Raw genomic sequence first — 12344 nt, 5'->3', positions numbered from 1 at the left:
TTTCATCACAAAGGTACTGAGGGACTCAGCCTCAGGAAAACTCTTAAGTTGTGCTATTGACAAGAGACTGCAAGCAAATCGGATAGTCCAGAAGAGCTCAGGGGCATCCCATAGCCATAAGCAGGAATCTAATGACACTTTCTGAGTGCTTATGCACCCTTGAGGGCAAGACTGGTCAGGAGTGCCTGCATATGCCAAGACAGGAGGAAAGACAGCTGGCAGCACTGGATTGCAGTCAGCTGACAGAAAAGACAGGACAGGCCCCAAACCCTACGACTCCAAACCCAGAGGCCCAGGATTTGTGCAGCGGAGATCCCTCATCACAAAATCCTCAGAAATTTTAACTGTACCTAATGATCTTCAAATGCTCTCCACCATTTGGTCTTCAAGGCAATTCAATTGCTAAATGTTATATGGGAAATGTGAGGGACCCAGACTGTGCTCTGCACTGCTTGAAGAGGACAAAGTCTTCACGATCACCAGTGCCTGATTTGCATGAGACCAACCAGCAGTGTGGCTGGAAGGCAGCAGAAAATAGCTCTTCTCTTACTAGTAGCTGCAGCAGAGTGTTTTGTGTCCCCTCACCTACTAGGTTTGAGGTCAGGATTTGCTCAAAGACTCTCCCTCACTGGCCAAGGTTATGGCGGCAGTAGTCATCTCAATCCCCTCAAATCCCCACTCCTGTGGTCATTGGTTCTCCAAGATCTGATGGGCTTCCCCTCCTGAGCACTTGAACAATGACGATGGATGCCTACCTGTCCAGGAGTTCCCAGTCCTCTCCACCCCAGCGGTCCCGAAACTCTTTTGTGTTCATGCCTCCGATTTTGTCCAGGTCAGACTTGTATATGCCCAGGAGACCAAACCCATTCACCTCCCAGTAGCCTGAGGAGAGCACAAAAGAGGCACAGCTTTGTTGGGGCTTTGAACCATTGATGGCTCTAGCAGAGCTGCTGGAGTGAGACTCAAGCTACCTTTAGCACAGTGTTGGCACCAGGGAGCAAACTCAGCACCAAAGCAGAGCCAACCATGCCAACCAGCTTTGGGAATGAGAAAGGCGTGTGGACAGACAGCGTGGTCTGTCCTGTCAACTTGTTAGCAGAGCCTCTCACATCTCCTGTCTGGCAACACAGCTCCTGGACTGTCCCAGCTTCCCAGGGTTGTCCCTGTGCCTGGACGGCTCAGGATGGCCACCTCTGTCTAAAGGAAATCCTATGCTAAGATGATCTGTGCCACTTTTCTCCCTCCAGCTTGGCTTGTTTCTCTCAGCCCTGGTCTACCAGCTCTCCTCGGGATAGGCTGTGCCCCCTAAGAAAAGAGAGATACGGACAGACAGGAATAAAGGAGGGTTTTTCCAAGGTCCTTAAATCCATAAAGAGCCCTAGGAAACAACATCAGACAAAGGGCTCTGCTAACTTTTTGATCTCAAATTCCAGGTACCTGATGCTGTTAAACCCCACCCTATGTCTAACACACACGCACGCAGTGGACCTAGAAGTACCTTGAGCTCCAGACCTTGACAGTACCAGAAGAACAAATCTAGAGGAGGCAGGCACTTTCTTCTTTCCCCATTTCCCAGAATCTGAACCGAGGAGGCTCCACACCCTCTTACCATCAGGCCACTGTGGGGACATCCCGCAGTGCAGCCTCATGACCATGGGTGCAAAGGCCATCTTGCCTTCCACGCAGTGCTTCCTGATTGAATCAATGACTCCAGCTGGGAAGTGGATGTGGAGGTCACACAGGAAGACAATGCTGTGCGGGTCCTGCAACCAATCATACCGGTTGGGAAAAAAACAGGTTGACTTTCAGTAAGTCTTTCTTGAGGGGCAGGAAGACAGAGACATGGGAGCCAAAGTCTCATTACTGCATCAGAAACTGAAATCCCAAGGGCTGGAAAAATGTCCATTGAGTGGATGTTCAGTGAGGAGTGTGAAATACCATGACTGTGGCCTGGCAGAGCCAGGATCACAAAGCTGCTGCTGCTGCTTTCCCTCCTGTCTGACAGTCCCAGCAGGTGGACAAGAATCAAACAGAGCACAGGCTCCTCAGAATAAAGAGACCCTTACTCTGGAAGGGCAGGAAACACACCTACATTTGAACTGGTCTGCTAGGCTACTCCCTTCCCTAAAATCCAACGTGTTCAGTACCAAAGGCAGTGGCAACACCAGACACATCCTGTAAACTTCCCTGTCCACCCCAAGGCCCCCCTGACTCACCGTTACGAGGTCTATCCCCGCCTGCAGCCCGGCAGAACGCTCGAAATTGCCCGTCAGCTTCAGGTACCGATAGCTGGGGGTCAGAGGTGAAGGGGAAGTTCAGAGGCACAGGAAGCACCGCAGGCAGCGCTGCACCAGCACTGGGCTGTGGAGCTGCCCTGGCCCCGTGCACCCTGTGAAGCACAGGAAGCCTCTGCTGGGGGAGCACACAGGCCCAGCACTGCTCCCAGCCCCAGTGTGCTCAGAGAGTCTTGCCCCTGTGCAGTGCCTAGCAAAACTCTTCTCAGCTCTAGCCTAGCTCTGTCCTAGGACTAGACCTGGAAACCCCTGGCACGTCAGGGAAATGACCAGCAAAGGCTGTTTCAGATCAGAGTAGGGTCATTCCAGCAAGCAGAGGTCTCCACGCTCTCTGTCCCACTTCTCACAGCTTTCTTGTCTTTTCTGCCCTCCCCCTGCCCCATCACTGTGAGACTTGCTTTCTCTTCTCTCTTGCAATCTTGAAACAAGAGACAAATTCAACAAATTTGGCTGGAAGACTACACCAGGTATTGCCTTACACTTTTCTAAAACGATTCCATGAAAATATGTGTATGCACATCGTAACAAAAACATATTCATGTGTATGTGCAAGGTCTGGATGGATGGAGTCTGGTTTTCCAGCTGCAGCAGGCTGTGGCTGGTCAACACAGAGACTCCCAGATGTGCTGTTTGCAGGCACACGTGTGTGAGTGGCTTTTTGTGACCAAGCAGTGCTCCCACCTGTGCAAGGTCGACCTTTTCAGAGCCTTCTCTACATCCATGTCATCACTGCTGTAGTCTGTGATGATGATGCTGAAGTAGGGATCCTTAGTGACTCGGAATAGCTCTTCCATGTCAGAGATGAACTGCAGCACCCAACGTGCCTGGTTTTTCACTAGTTGTATTGCAACACAGGGAGAATCAAAGCAAGCTGATTTCAATGGTGGTGTTTTTTCATAACAGGCAAGGTTTCTTGCCTTCTGTTAAACCACAACAACCTTTCATGGATGATGAAATAGGCCCAGGCTGAAAACCTGCTCCAAGGAGCCAAGGAATCAGTGTGGGCTCTTTCCCACCATGTGACAGGGGTTTTCTCCGAGGTTACAAGCCATGGGTGCTTGGGCCCTATCACATTTCTGAGGGTATTTAACTTGGAGAGAACAGAAACTGGAAGTAACCCAAGTAAGGTGGTTGAGACTGGCTCAGACCCACTGCCCAGGACTGCCCTCGATGTCCTGGGGAGGCAGGTCCCCCTTACCTGGCACAACAAAGTGAACCACGGCCCGGTGGCTCCAGGAGAATCCCTGGGGCCAGCACAGCTCTGGCTCGTTGGCCGCAGCCATCAGATGCCGCCGGCGGCCCCATGCCAGGTTCCTCATCTTCCTCTCGTCCTCCTCGCTGCCGCCAGCGCCCTGCCAGCCCCGCGCAAAGACGTACTCGGAGAGGCGCACGAGCCGCCCCCCCTGCTCCCGCAGCTCCAGCTCCAGCAGGTAGCGGCTGCCCCGCATGCGGTCCTGGCGCTTCTCCACGTTCACGATGCGCTGCAGCTGGAAGCGCCTGCAGGAGACACGGCTGCCCTGCACACCAGCCCCCCTCTCCCACCTCCAGCCCCCCTCTCCCACCTCCAGCCCTGCTGAGCTCCTTCCTCCAGGCCAGCACAACCTTTTTTGTCCCCAGCTTCCCCCTGCTTTGCTGCACTGCTTCCAAAGTCCCATGGGAATGTTTAGCACCTGTTTCTCCTAAATCCACAAGCATGTGGGTAAGACCTGGTATTCCAGCCAAGAGAAAATATTTGGCAAGAGAAATGAAATAAAGGTGACACAGAAAATAACAAATGTGTCTGAATGATTGTGTAGGGCTGGTAATAGTGAGTGTATTCAACACCACCTACAACGATCTTGGCACAGGGAGCGTGTTTGGGCTACTGAAACCAGCTCATGACAGCTTATCAAACAAGAATATGGAGCAGGACTGAGCAATCATACAGTAAAAACTGGCACGACCTGTACCTTCAGAATGGCCAAAACTGGATGAAATGCCAGGGCATGCCCTTTCGGATCATAACAAGAGTTTCTGCTATAACATAGATGCTCGTCAGTTAAAAATCCTGAGAAAAGTTTGTGTGTACTGATCAGTTACACCTGACTGACTGATGTGACCCTGAAAAAGCAAATGTGATCTTAATATGTAGCATTAGGCCTACTTCCAGCAGGCATTAGAAGCTAGTAACAGCCATTCCAGGATACTGTCACTTATGCATAGGAAGATTTGCACCAACTGAAACCTGCATGGAAAAAGATGGATAAAAAAATTATAAAAATTAAGGTCAGGCCAACAGAAGGGTCAGGAGTCAGATTGTTTAGCTTATGAAGGCACAGAGGAAGTGTGTCTGTTTGCCAGAAGGGATGGTAAGTCTTGAGAAGAAGAACCATTCCAAGACCATGTAACAAAAGAGCATCAGCAAAAGCTGGTACCATTTCTCAGGCAAAAGAGGCGTGCCTGAAGTCCAGTCTTTTACACAGATTCCTTGCCTGAAATCTTATTTACCACACCTAGTTCATCCTCTGATTCTCACCAGTTCCTCACACAACAGGTATTCATTCCCCTGCAGCATGGTAAACCAGCCCTAGGACAGTGACCCCCAGTTTTCTCACTGTGCCTTACCCTTTACTCCTCTGGTTGAGCTTCCTCAGGAAGACACGTGTAACTTCCAGGGCCTCCTTTTCTCTTAGCAGCAGATTTCCTGAGGTGTTGCATTTCAGGTCAATCCAGTCTGTGCGCAGCATGTGGAAGTCCAGGTTGCTCATGCTGAAGGTTTGCTCCCAGTTGACTGCCTGGTCAAACACTGGTACGTAATCGAAATCCTCCTCATCCTCCTCCTCTTCCTCTTCCTCTTCTGCTGCTCCTCCGGACTTGTCCTTCACAGGGGATGCCACCTGCACCTCTCCTTTGCCCACATCTCCCTTGTTGGCCACCTTCTGCTCAGCAATGTAGGACTGCACCTGGCTGAGCCACTGTGGCAGCCCAGGCTGCTGCCTGGGGCTGGCAGCAGTCACCGCGTGTCTCCCGGCTTTGCCAGGGACTGGGCCTCCTTCCCCAGCTGGCACGGTGCCTGCTGGCTGCAGCCCGTCCTTCGTGGTGCTGAGATCTCCTCGAGGTCTCACCCCTGTGGGAACTGTGACCCCTGAGTCCCTTGGGTGGCCAAGCGACTGCTGCCTTTGAGTCACAGTCCTAGAAGGAGGGTTTGCCCTTCTGACAGGCGCTCTCCCCTGGATGGCCCTGGCATGCTGCGGAGGGCTCCTGGAATTGTCTTTGACGCCAGCTTTTAAATGGGGTCTCTTCGTTACTGGGCTTCCCTCCAGCCCAGTCAGGCCGAGGCTTTGGTTGTTAGAGGCCAGCATGGCTGATTTGACACCAGACCTTTTTGTCCTTCTCCCTCGTATCTCCTCTCCTGCATTGCCACCCATCAGCGAGAGGAGCCGGCGACGCTCCCGGAGGGAATAGTCCTCGGGAACGTTATCACTGCCCAACACACTGCTGGGAGCGTGGCCCGCTGGCTCTGCCCTCCCTGTGCCGGGGCGCACGGGGGCACTGGTGCTCTCCACATCCTGCTCCTCGTACTGCAGGTCATCCAGGTTCCCCTCCTGGGAGCCTGCAGGATGAATCGAAGTTACACCTCTGGCATCCTCCCACTGCCTTCCCTGCCCTGACCAGGCACCCAGCAGGCAGGAGGGGCAGCTACTTCTCGCCTCCTCTCAGTGCTGTCTCTCCCGCTCAGAGGGACAGGGATGTTCTCTCACGTGGAAGCCGTGCTCTTGCTGCCACCAGCCTCCTCAGCACCCATTATCCACCACTGCCACAGGCTGTGGAGCTCTCCAGCTTTGTCCTTAGCTGTCGGTCTGGCCACAGCCCTGCAGGGCAGGTGTGAGCACAGGCTGCCACGCTGCACACCTCTGGCTGTGCTGCTCCTGCCCGTGTTTTTGCTAGAATTGCATCTGAGCTAAGCTGTGGGCCTGAGAGCTGTCATGCAGCCCACTGTTTGGTGAGCTCCCAACCTGCCCTTAAGAGAAGTAAAAGTGGCAGCAAAAGTCTCCTCCCAGACACAGCAATCTGGCAGGGAAAGGCTGTGGCTTCCTTGGTATGGAAAGTCAACAGCTTCTTTCAGCTGGTGCTGCAAGACCACACTCCAAAGTGCCAGATAAAAGGATCCTCTGGGTTCTGGCATTAGGGCCCCTACCTGGCTGCTCTGTCTTTTCTCCAGAGTCCAGGCTGTTCTCTGGCCGATCCATTTTCATGTACTTGTAAAATCCAAATCTGCAGAGGGAAGAGCAGAACACAAGTTTGATGAAAGCTACTCTGCCCTTTCCTGGAAGGAGGAAGAAGATCCTGAGCACAGGGAGGCCATCATCAGTTATTTCTCTAGGAAAGTGACCCTCCTTAACCTGCAAAAAAGTCCTCCTGAATGGGTGGGAGTCCTTGCACAAGGTGTCTGACTGTTGCAGGGAGGGAGCATGCAAGTGGCAGTTCCCTTGTGGGGCCACCACTGGGATTTGGGCACCAGTGAGGATGAGTGACATGCATTTCTTCCCCCAGAGGGAGGCCTGGTAGTGAGCATGGTTTGGCTTTCACTGTGTCAGCTATCAGAAGGCTCCAGCCACTGGCAGGCCAAGCTTGCTGGGAATACACTCCCTGATGCAAACATGCTCTGACTCAGCTACTGGGTTAACAGTGCAAGAAAAGCACTGGTAGTTTCCACTTGAGACCTAAACATATTTTCACTTAAGTCATCAAAAGAAACTATAAATGCTTTAATGTTTTGCAAGACTTAGGGGATCTTTTAAGAATTAAGAAAATTCTACAGAAGTGAACATGAAATTCCACACCAATTCCAGCCTTCAAGCTCCTCCCCACCCTGCTAAACCCACATTCACAGCATCCTACCTTTCCAAATAATAAGGGTTTTCCTGGTAGAAGCATTTGTTGTCTTTCTCCATGTGGCTCAGACGGCTGTAATCATTTGGGTAAACAAAGGATAAATGAACCTGGGAAGAAGGGAGAAAGACAAAGTAAAACCCTCATAAATGCCAGACATCAGTCACAAGGTGACCCAGATGTAGTTTCAGGGTAACCAGCCCTTTTTAGAGGGAGCAGGAGTTGCTCACTCTCTGCCTCTCCAGTAGCAGGCTGTGAGAACTGAAAACAGAAGAAAGCATGCCAGGATACATGTATGGATGTGCCTTTTCCTCTCTCTCTCAGCATCTGTCCACCCCTCTAACTGTGAGCCTAAGTCCTACAACAGAGTGAGAACTAAGTGGGAGAGAGGTGGGCAAGTCCTCCTGAAGAGAGGACTTTAGTAATCCACACGTAGTACAGTCCCCCCATGGAGAACGAAATCCTCAGCCACTGTGAGACTCCCTGTGAAGGCAAGCTCAGGCCCCATGGCTAATGGGATCTCTCTCCTTCCTCCTCGTGTATTCCTGGGCAAGCACCCGATTAAGAAACCCAACTTACGAACTGGAGCCCCTGGTAGCGCTGCAGAGGAAATCCATTCACCAGGTAGCTGGGCTTGTACGGGCAGTCTGGCAGGGCCCGGCGCACACGGGACTTGCTGAGCAGAGGCACTGCGGAGAAGGAACACACAGGCAAGAGCTGCAGGAGGAGCCCTGCTGCAACCCACGCACCAGCTTAGCCACTTCTGTCCCCGGGTTCTATTTATCCATCTGAAATAGTAAAAAACAGATTAAACAAACTTTCTTGCACAGCTCAACTCTTTACATTCCTTTAAGATGCTTACACAAAAACGTGCTTGGGGATGTTGTGTGAGCTGCATACCAAGAAAGAGGAGCTGGCTTTAGTCTGTGCTTTCTCTCCTACAGTGATCGATACTGTCGCTGCCCCTCTCTTCTGCACCAGGGATAAAAAAGCATGGCCCAGATAACCGCGGTGTGGGAGGACAATCCTTCCCAGCTGTGCTCCTGCACAGGCTGCAGTTACCTCCTCAGCTGCTTTGCAAGTCTTACCTTCATAAAGAGTGTCCCGGGGGTCAGGCTTCAACATGTCAGCGGGGTGTGCCCTGCTGCCGGCGCCATCAGCAGGCCGGCTCCTGCCACTGGCCGGCGTCTGCGGGATGTGCCCAACCTCATCCATCTTCAAGAGCGTCTCGTCTAGAAACCAGAGACACAACACAAGGGGGACAGAAGGGCTAATTTGTCCCTTGTCCCAAAAAGCACCTCTCTCCATTGTCAGCCCTTGCCAAATGGCATTGCATCCGTGGCACTAATGCTGTCTCTGGCAGAGGCAAAGGAAAGGCTCTGACACAGAAAGCTGGAGATACAGAAGCTGTGGGGTGGGAACGTGGCTGTCACTAAAGGCAAACACACAGAGTGATGAGCAGTGCAGGAAAATGACCTCCTGCCTTGGACACACCAGCAGTGGTGTGCTGAATAGGCCCCATGCTGGCAGGAACTACTGGACACCTCTGTATTATTAGGATTAAGTTTCTTTTCAAAGGAGATAAAGAAAGGTGAATGGGAGGAGAAACCTGAGGAGCAAAGCTTTTGCCTGTGCTGGAAAAGGATCAGGACCTTGGGGCAAGAGCTTCAGTTACTGAGGAGGATGTTACTCCAGAAAGGGAATGAAGCCCCACAGTAAGCCAAGAGCAACAGGAAGCTCAGACTCCAGACTGGGTAGTGGTTACATTTTTCCGTGGGTGCTGCTGTCACAGGATTTCATGTCTCCATGGATCTTACTCTAAAATGAGGGGAATGGAATAAATATCCATGAGGGAAAAGCAATATCCTGCCAAGGGCACTGGTGTGCAACTTTTGGGTACTGAACTACATGGGACCCCAGAAAGAATGGGATGTCATGTGATACTGCCAAAGGCTAATATGAAAGAGGGAAAAACTATGGGCAGAAGGTGACAGATAAAAATGTGACTGCAGCACTGTACCTAATCACGAAGGGATCTTCTGGGATGTCAGTCTTCTATTCTACAGGGAATTAATAAGAAGAAAAGAGCAGATGGAAAAAGAATGAAGATGGAAGACCTAATGGAAAGCCTAGTCCTGGCCAAATGGCAGGTTTCAGAAAATATAGCAGCAGGTTGCGATCCAAGACACAGCAAACAGATGTCTCCATTACATCAGGGAGTCTTCCCTGCACTCAAGGGCTGGTATGGAAAAAAGCCCAGAAATGTTGGAAGGCAACAGCAGTAGATATGGAAAGGGGGAATGCTGGCAGAGGAAGCTGATGCTGACAAACCTAGGTAAGGGTAAACAGGACTAAGGAGCTTCTTAACTGATAATGCCATCACTTGATGTGCTAAGAAGGGTTGACAAAAGAGGAGGGACTGGACTGATGTGTCTGCAGCAATCCAGCACCAACTCGAAGGGACGAGAGGCTGGTACAGAGAAAGCAGCATCCCCCAGCACGGACAGTGTATCCTGCTGTGTTCAGGATCCAGAGTGAGGTCTCCTGAAGCGCCAGAGCAGCCCCTTCTCCCTGGTTGTGACCAGCTGGCAGCGCACCCCCACAGCTCCCATGTCATGGGACTCACGTTCCCCCGGCTCGCAGCAAGCAAACTCCATCCTGTGTTACTCTCAATCTAGAACACTCCTCACCTTCAGAGACTCTCCTCTCTACCTCTAGACTCCCCTGAAATAATGTTCCAACCTTACTTCCGATTCTCCTGTGTTTAATAATGACTCACACCCTTGTCCAGAAGTCTTTCCCCTGAACTGTCTCCACCTTTTTCTCCTAATGATGTGTATGGCTGGTATATGCCTGGCTAGACAATGATTCACGGTGAAACACTGGATGCTGATACATTTAGGAAGAATGGGGAGGTGCTTGGGAAAACTTGTGATGAAGATACTTACTAGCAAAAAGGGAGAGATATTGGGAGTCAATGACTTTGAACTTCGCTTCTGGGTCATTCAGCCTCCACTGGAACAGAGAAACACATTAAAATGAAGTGCTTATGGAGTTAACCAAGGCTGAACGAAAGGAACACACAGAAGATGTTTTTCACCATGTGGGCTCGCAGCTTCCTCTTCCTCCCTACTAGGACCGAATTGACCCAGCAGCAAAACACTGGGAATGAGCTGAGATCCCCCAGGACACATCCACAACAGGAAAGGACAAAAAGCTGTAATAGACTCCAGAGAAGGCAGATCTATCCCAAGCAAGCAGAGGAAGGGGTCTTGACACATAGCCAGGACTACCCCACACAGAAGTAGGTAAGGGCTCTGGAAGGGATTAGCTACCTCTCATGGAATGAGGAGCTGTGGCCTGGGGAAGGAGGGAAATGGTTACAAACATCATTCCCGAGCTCTGTGGGGACACACATACAGGACCACCATTTCCACAGACTCACTGCTACTTCCACATGGTCCGTTCCTCTGTCATCCTGCTTGTGCAGCACCTCAAAATAGTACCTGCCTGCCGCTGACAGCCTGTGAAGAACAAGGTGTCTGTCACTAGAAGCATAAAGGAACATTTCTTAGCTTGTCAGCAGACAATGAGTGGAGAGCAACCACACCCATGAAACAACCTAATTCTCAGGGTAAGCAAGGTTAGCGCTGCCAAGAAAATCCAGATCCTGACACTGAGATAGGTAGCTTCACTTGTGCACCTGGAGCACTCCAGACCCTTCTCAGTTAATTCTGAATAACTCCCTCTCAGTGTCAGCTGCTGGGTTTTGGCCTCTGGGAAACCTGGCCAGTTCCAAGGCAGGAAGCTCGGGATATAGTTCATATAGGGGAGTATGGATGTACTGGTGACTGATTGCTCCAGGGAAGAAAAATTCAGTGTTGCATTCCTGCAATAAATCAGCAAAGCTTCAGCAATACCCCAGAGTAACCCCTTTCTCTGTACTGCTAAATTCTTCAGGACAAGCCTGGGTGCTTTTCCCTTGTCCTTGTGATTTCCTGGTCATGTGCAGAGGTGGCTGAGACTGAGGGACTTTGCTCGCTCACCTCACCATGTTTGACTTCTGGCTGTGAAATTTCCCAAACTCTCCTGGTGCGGTCCACTCCTTCCCTGTCTGTGAAGAGACAGAAGATGGCTCTAGTTAAGATGAGTTTCTTCCCTTGTTACTGCACTGACAGTGATAAAAAGGGAAAATTGAGCTCCCTCTTCCCTCCAATTCCTCCTGGTAAGTCATCTGTGAAATCCACCACCTGTGGACAGACTGAAGTCCCTTAATTGTGAACAAGGGACTCCCAAGAGCACTACCAAGAGGTAAGTGGCTTAAGGTATCACATGTCATACCCATCTGGCATCTGCACTGACATTCTCTGCAGTTGGGCAGAGAAAGAAACTTGGGAAGTCCAGGGAAGCAGTGAGTCAGGAAGGTCTCTGTTCCCACAGAAACACTACAGTCTCGATGGGAGAAGCCGTGCAGCATGCACTGTACCTTGCCTACACTGGCCAGCAGCTGGAGACCAGAGGGCTTTTCATCTGGACTCAGCCAGAACTCAGCATTGTCATCCGCAGCAATGGCAAACTGAAACTCCCCTGTCGAGAGATGGAGGGAGTAAGTAGGGCTTTGGGTAAGGGCTTGTGCACAGAACAGATCCTGCTCCTCTAAAATGGGATCTTTGCCCTTTTTCCTGGTGAGACCACACCTTCCCTTTTGATATTATCACCTTCCCTCCTTTGACCCTCTCTGAATTCTCTTAACTCTGCTGTGACTGAAAACAAACTTTACAGATGTCACTGGTTCACTGCCCCTCCTGCACTGGCTTCACCTGACACCTAACCCAGAATGCTAACGAGTCTATGCTAAGTCTCCCTGACACCCCTTTTGTTTCCAGAGCAAATTTGTTTGGATGGAGGCATGTGCACATGGAGCCACAGAGGGAGACAGAGGCGCTTGAGGCTCACTCTCTGTCCAGGGTCACGGGGATGGCAGCTGCAGGCCAGGGCCCGTGACAGAGGGCGAGTGCCAGAGGCTGCTCCGGGCAGAGGCATGCAGCTGGGGATACAGATGCCAGCTGCTGTCAGCTGGCATTCATGGGAGCAGCAGGGACATCAGTGATGTCATGTACAGTCCTGGCCATGCGAGGGAGGGAGGAAAAGCTCGGGGATTGTTCGTGCCCACATACA

The 12344-nt window shown here is 51.4% G+C and overlaps 1 protein-coding gene across 1 annotated transcript in view; it reads right to left on the bottom strand.

Moving 5' to 3' along the window:
* B4GALNT3 (beta-1,4-N-acetyl-galactosaminyltransferase 3) overlaps nucleotides 1-12344 on the bottom strand; it is a 64560-nt gene that overhangs the window by 3968 nt on the left and 48248 nt on the right. The window contains exons 6-19 of the mRNA XM_048300566.1: nucleotides 11653-11753; nucleotides 11213-11280; nucleotides 10612-10690; nucleotides 10115-10181; nucleotides 8255-8398; nucleotides 7746-7855; nucleotides 7176-7276; nucleotides 6472-6548; nucleotides 4899-5886; nucleotides 3493-3791; nucleotides 2976-3129; nucleotides 2217-2289; nucleotides 1610-1763; nucleotides 756-882 (exon numbers count right to left, since the gene is read on the bottom strand). Coding sequence (XP_048156523.1) covers nucleotides 756-882; nucleotides 1610-1763; nucleotides 2217-2289; nucleotides 2976-3129; nucleotides 3493-3791; nucleotides 4899-5886; nucleotides 6472-6548; nucleotides 7176-7276; nucleotides 7746-7855; nucleotides 8255-8398; nucleotides 10115-10181; nucleotides 10612-10690; nucleotides 11213-11280; nucleotides 11653-11753 — 2542 coding nt within the window. The remainder of the gene's footprint in view (nucleotides 1-755; nucleotides 883-1609; nucleotides 1764-2216; nucleotides 2290-2975; nucleotides 3130-3492; nucleotides 3792-4898; nucleotides 5887-6471; nucleotides 6549-7175; nucleotides 7277-7745; nucleotides 7856-8254; nucleotides 8399-10114; nucleotides 10182-10611; nucleotides 10691-11212; nucleotides 11281-11652; nucleotides 11754-12344) is intronic.

This window comes from Corvus hawaiiensis, chromosome 4 (genome assembly GCF_020740725.1).
Source record: "Corvus hawaiiensis isolate bCorHaw1 chromosome 4, bCorHaw1.pri.cur, whole genome shotgun sequence".
NCBI classification, from domain to species: Eukaryota; Metazoa; Chordata; class Aves; order Passeriformes; family Corvidae; genus Corvus; species Corvus hawaiiensis.
The sequence above is the reverse complement of the archived record's forward strand: the minus strand, read 5'-3'. Positions and strand labels throughout refer to the sequence as shown.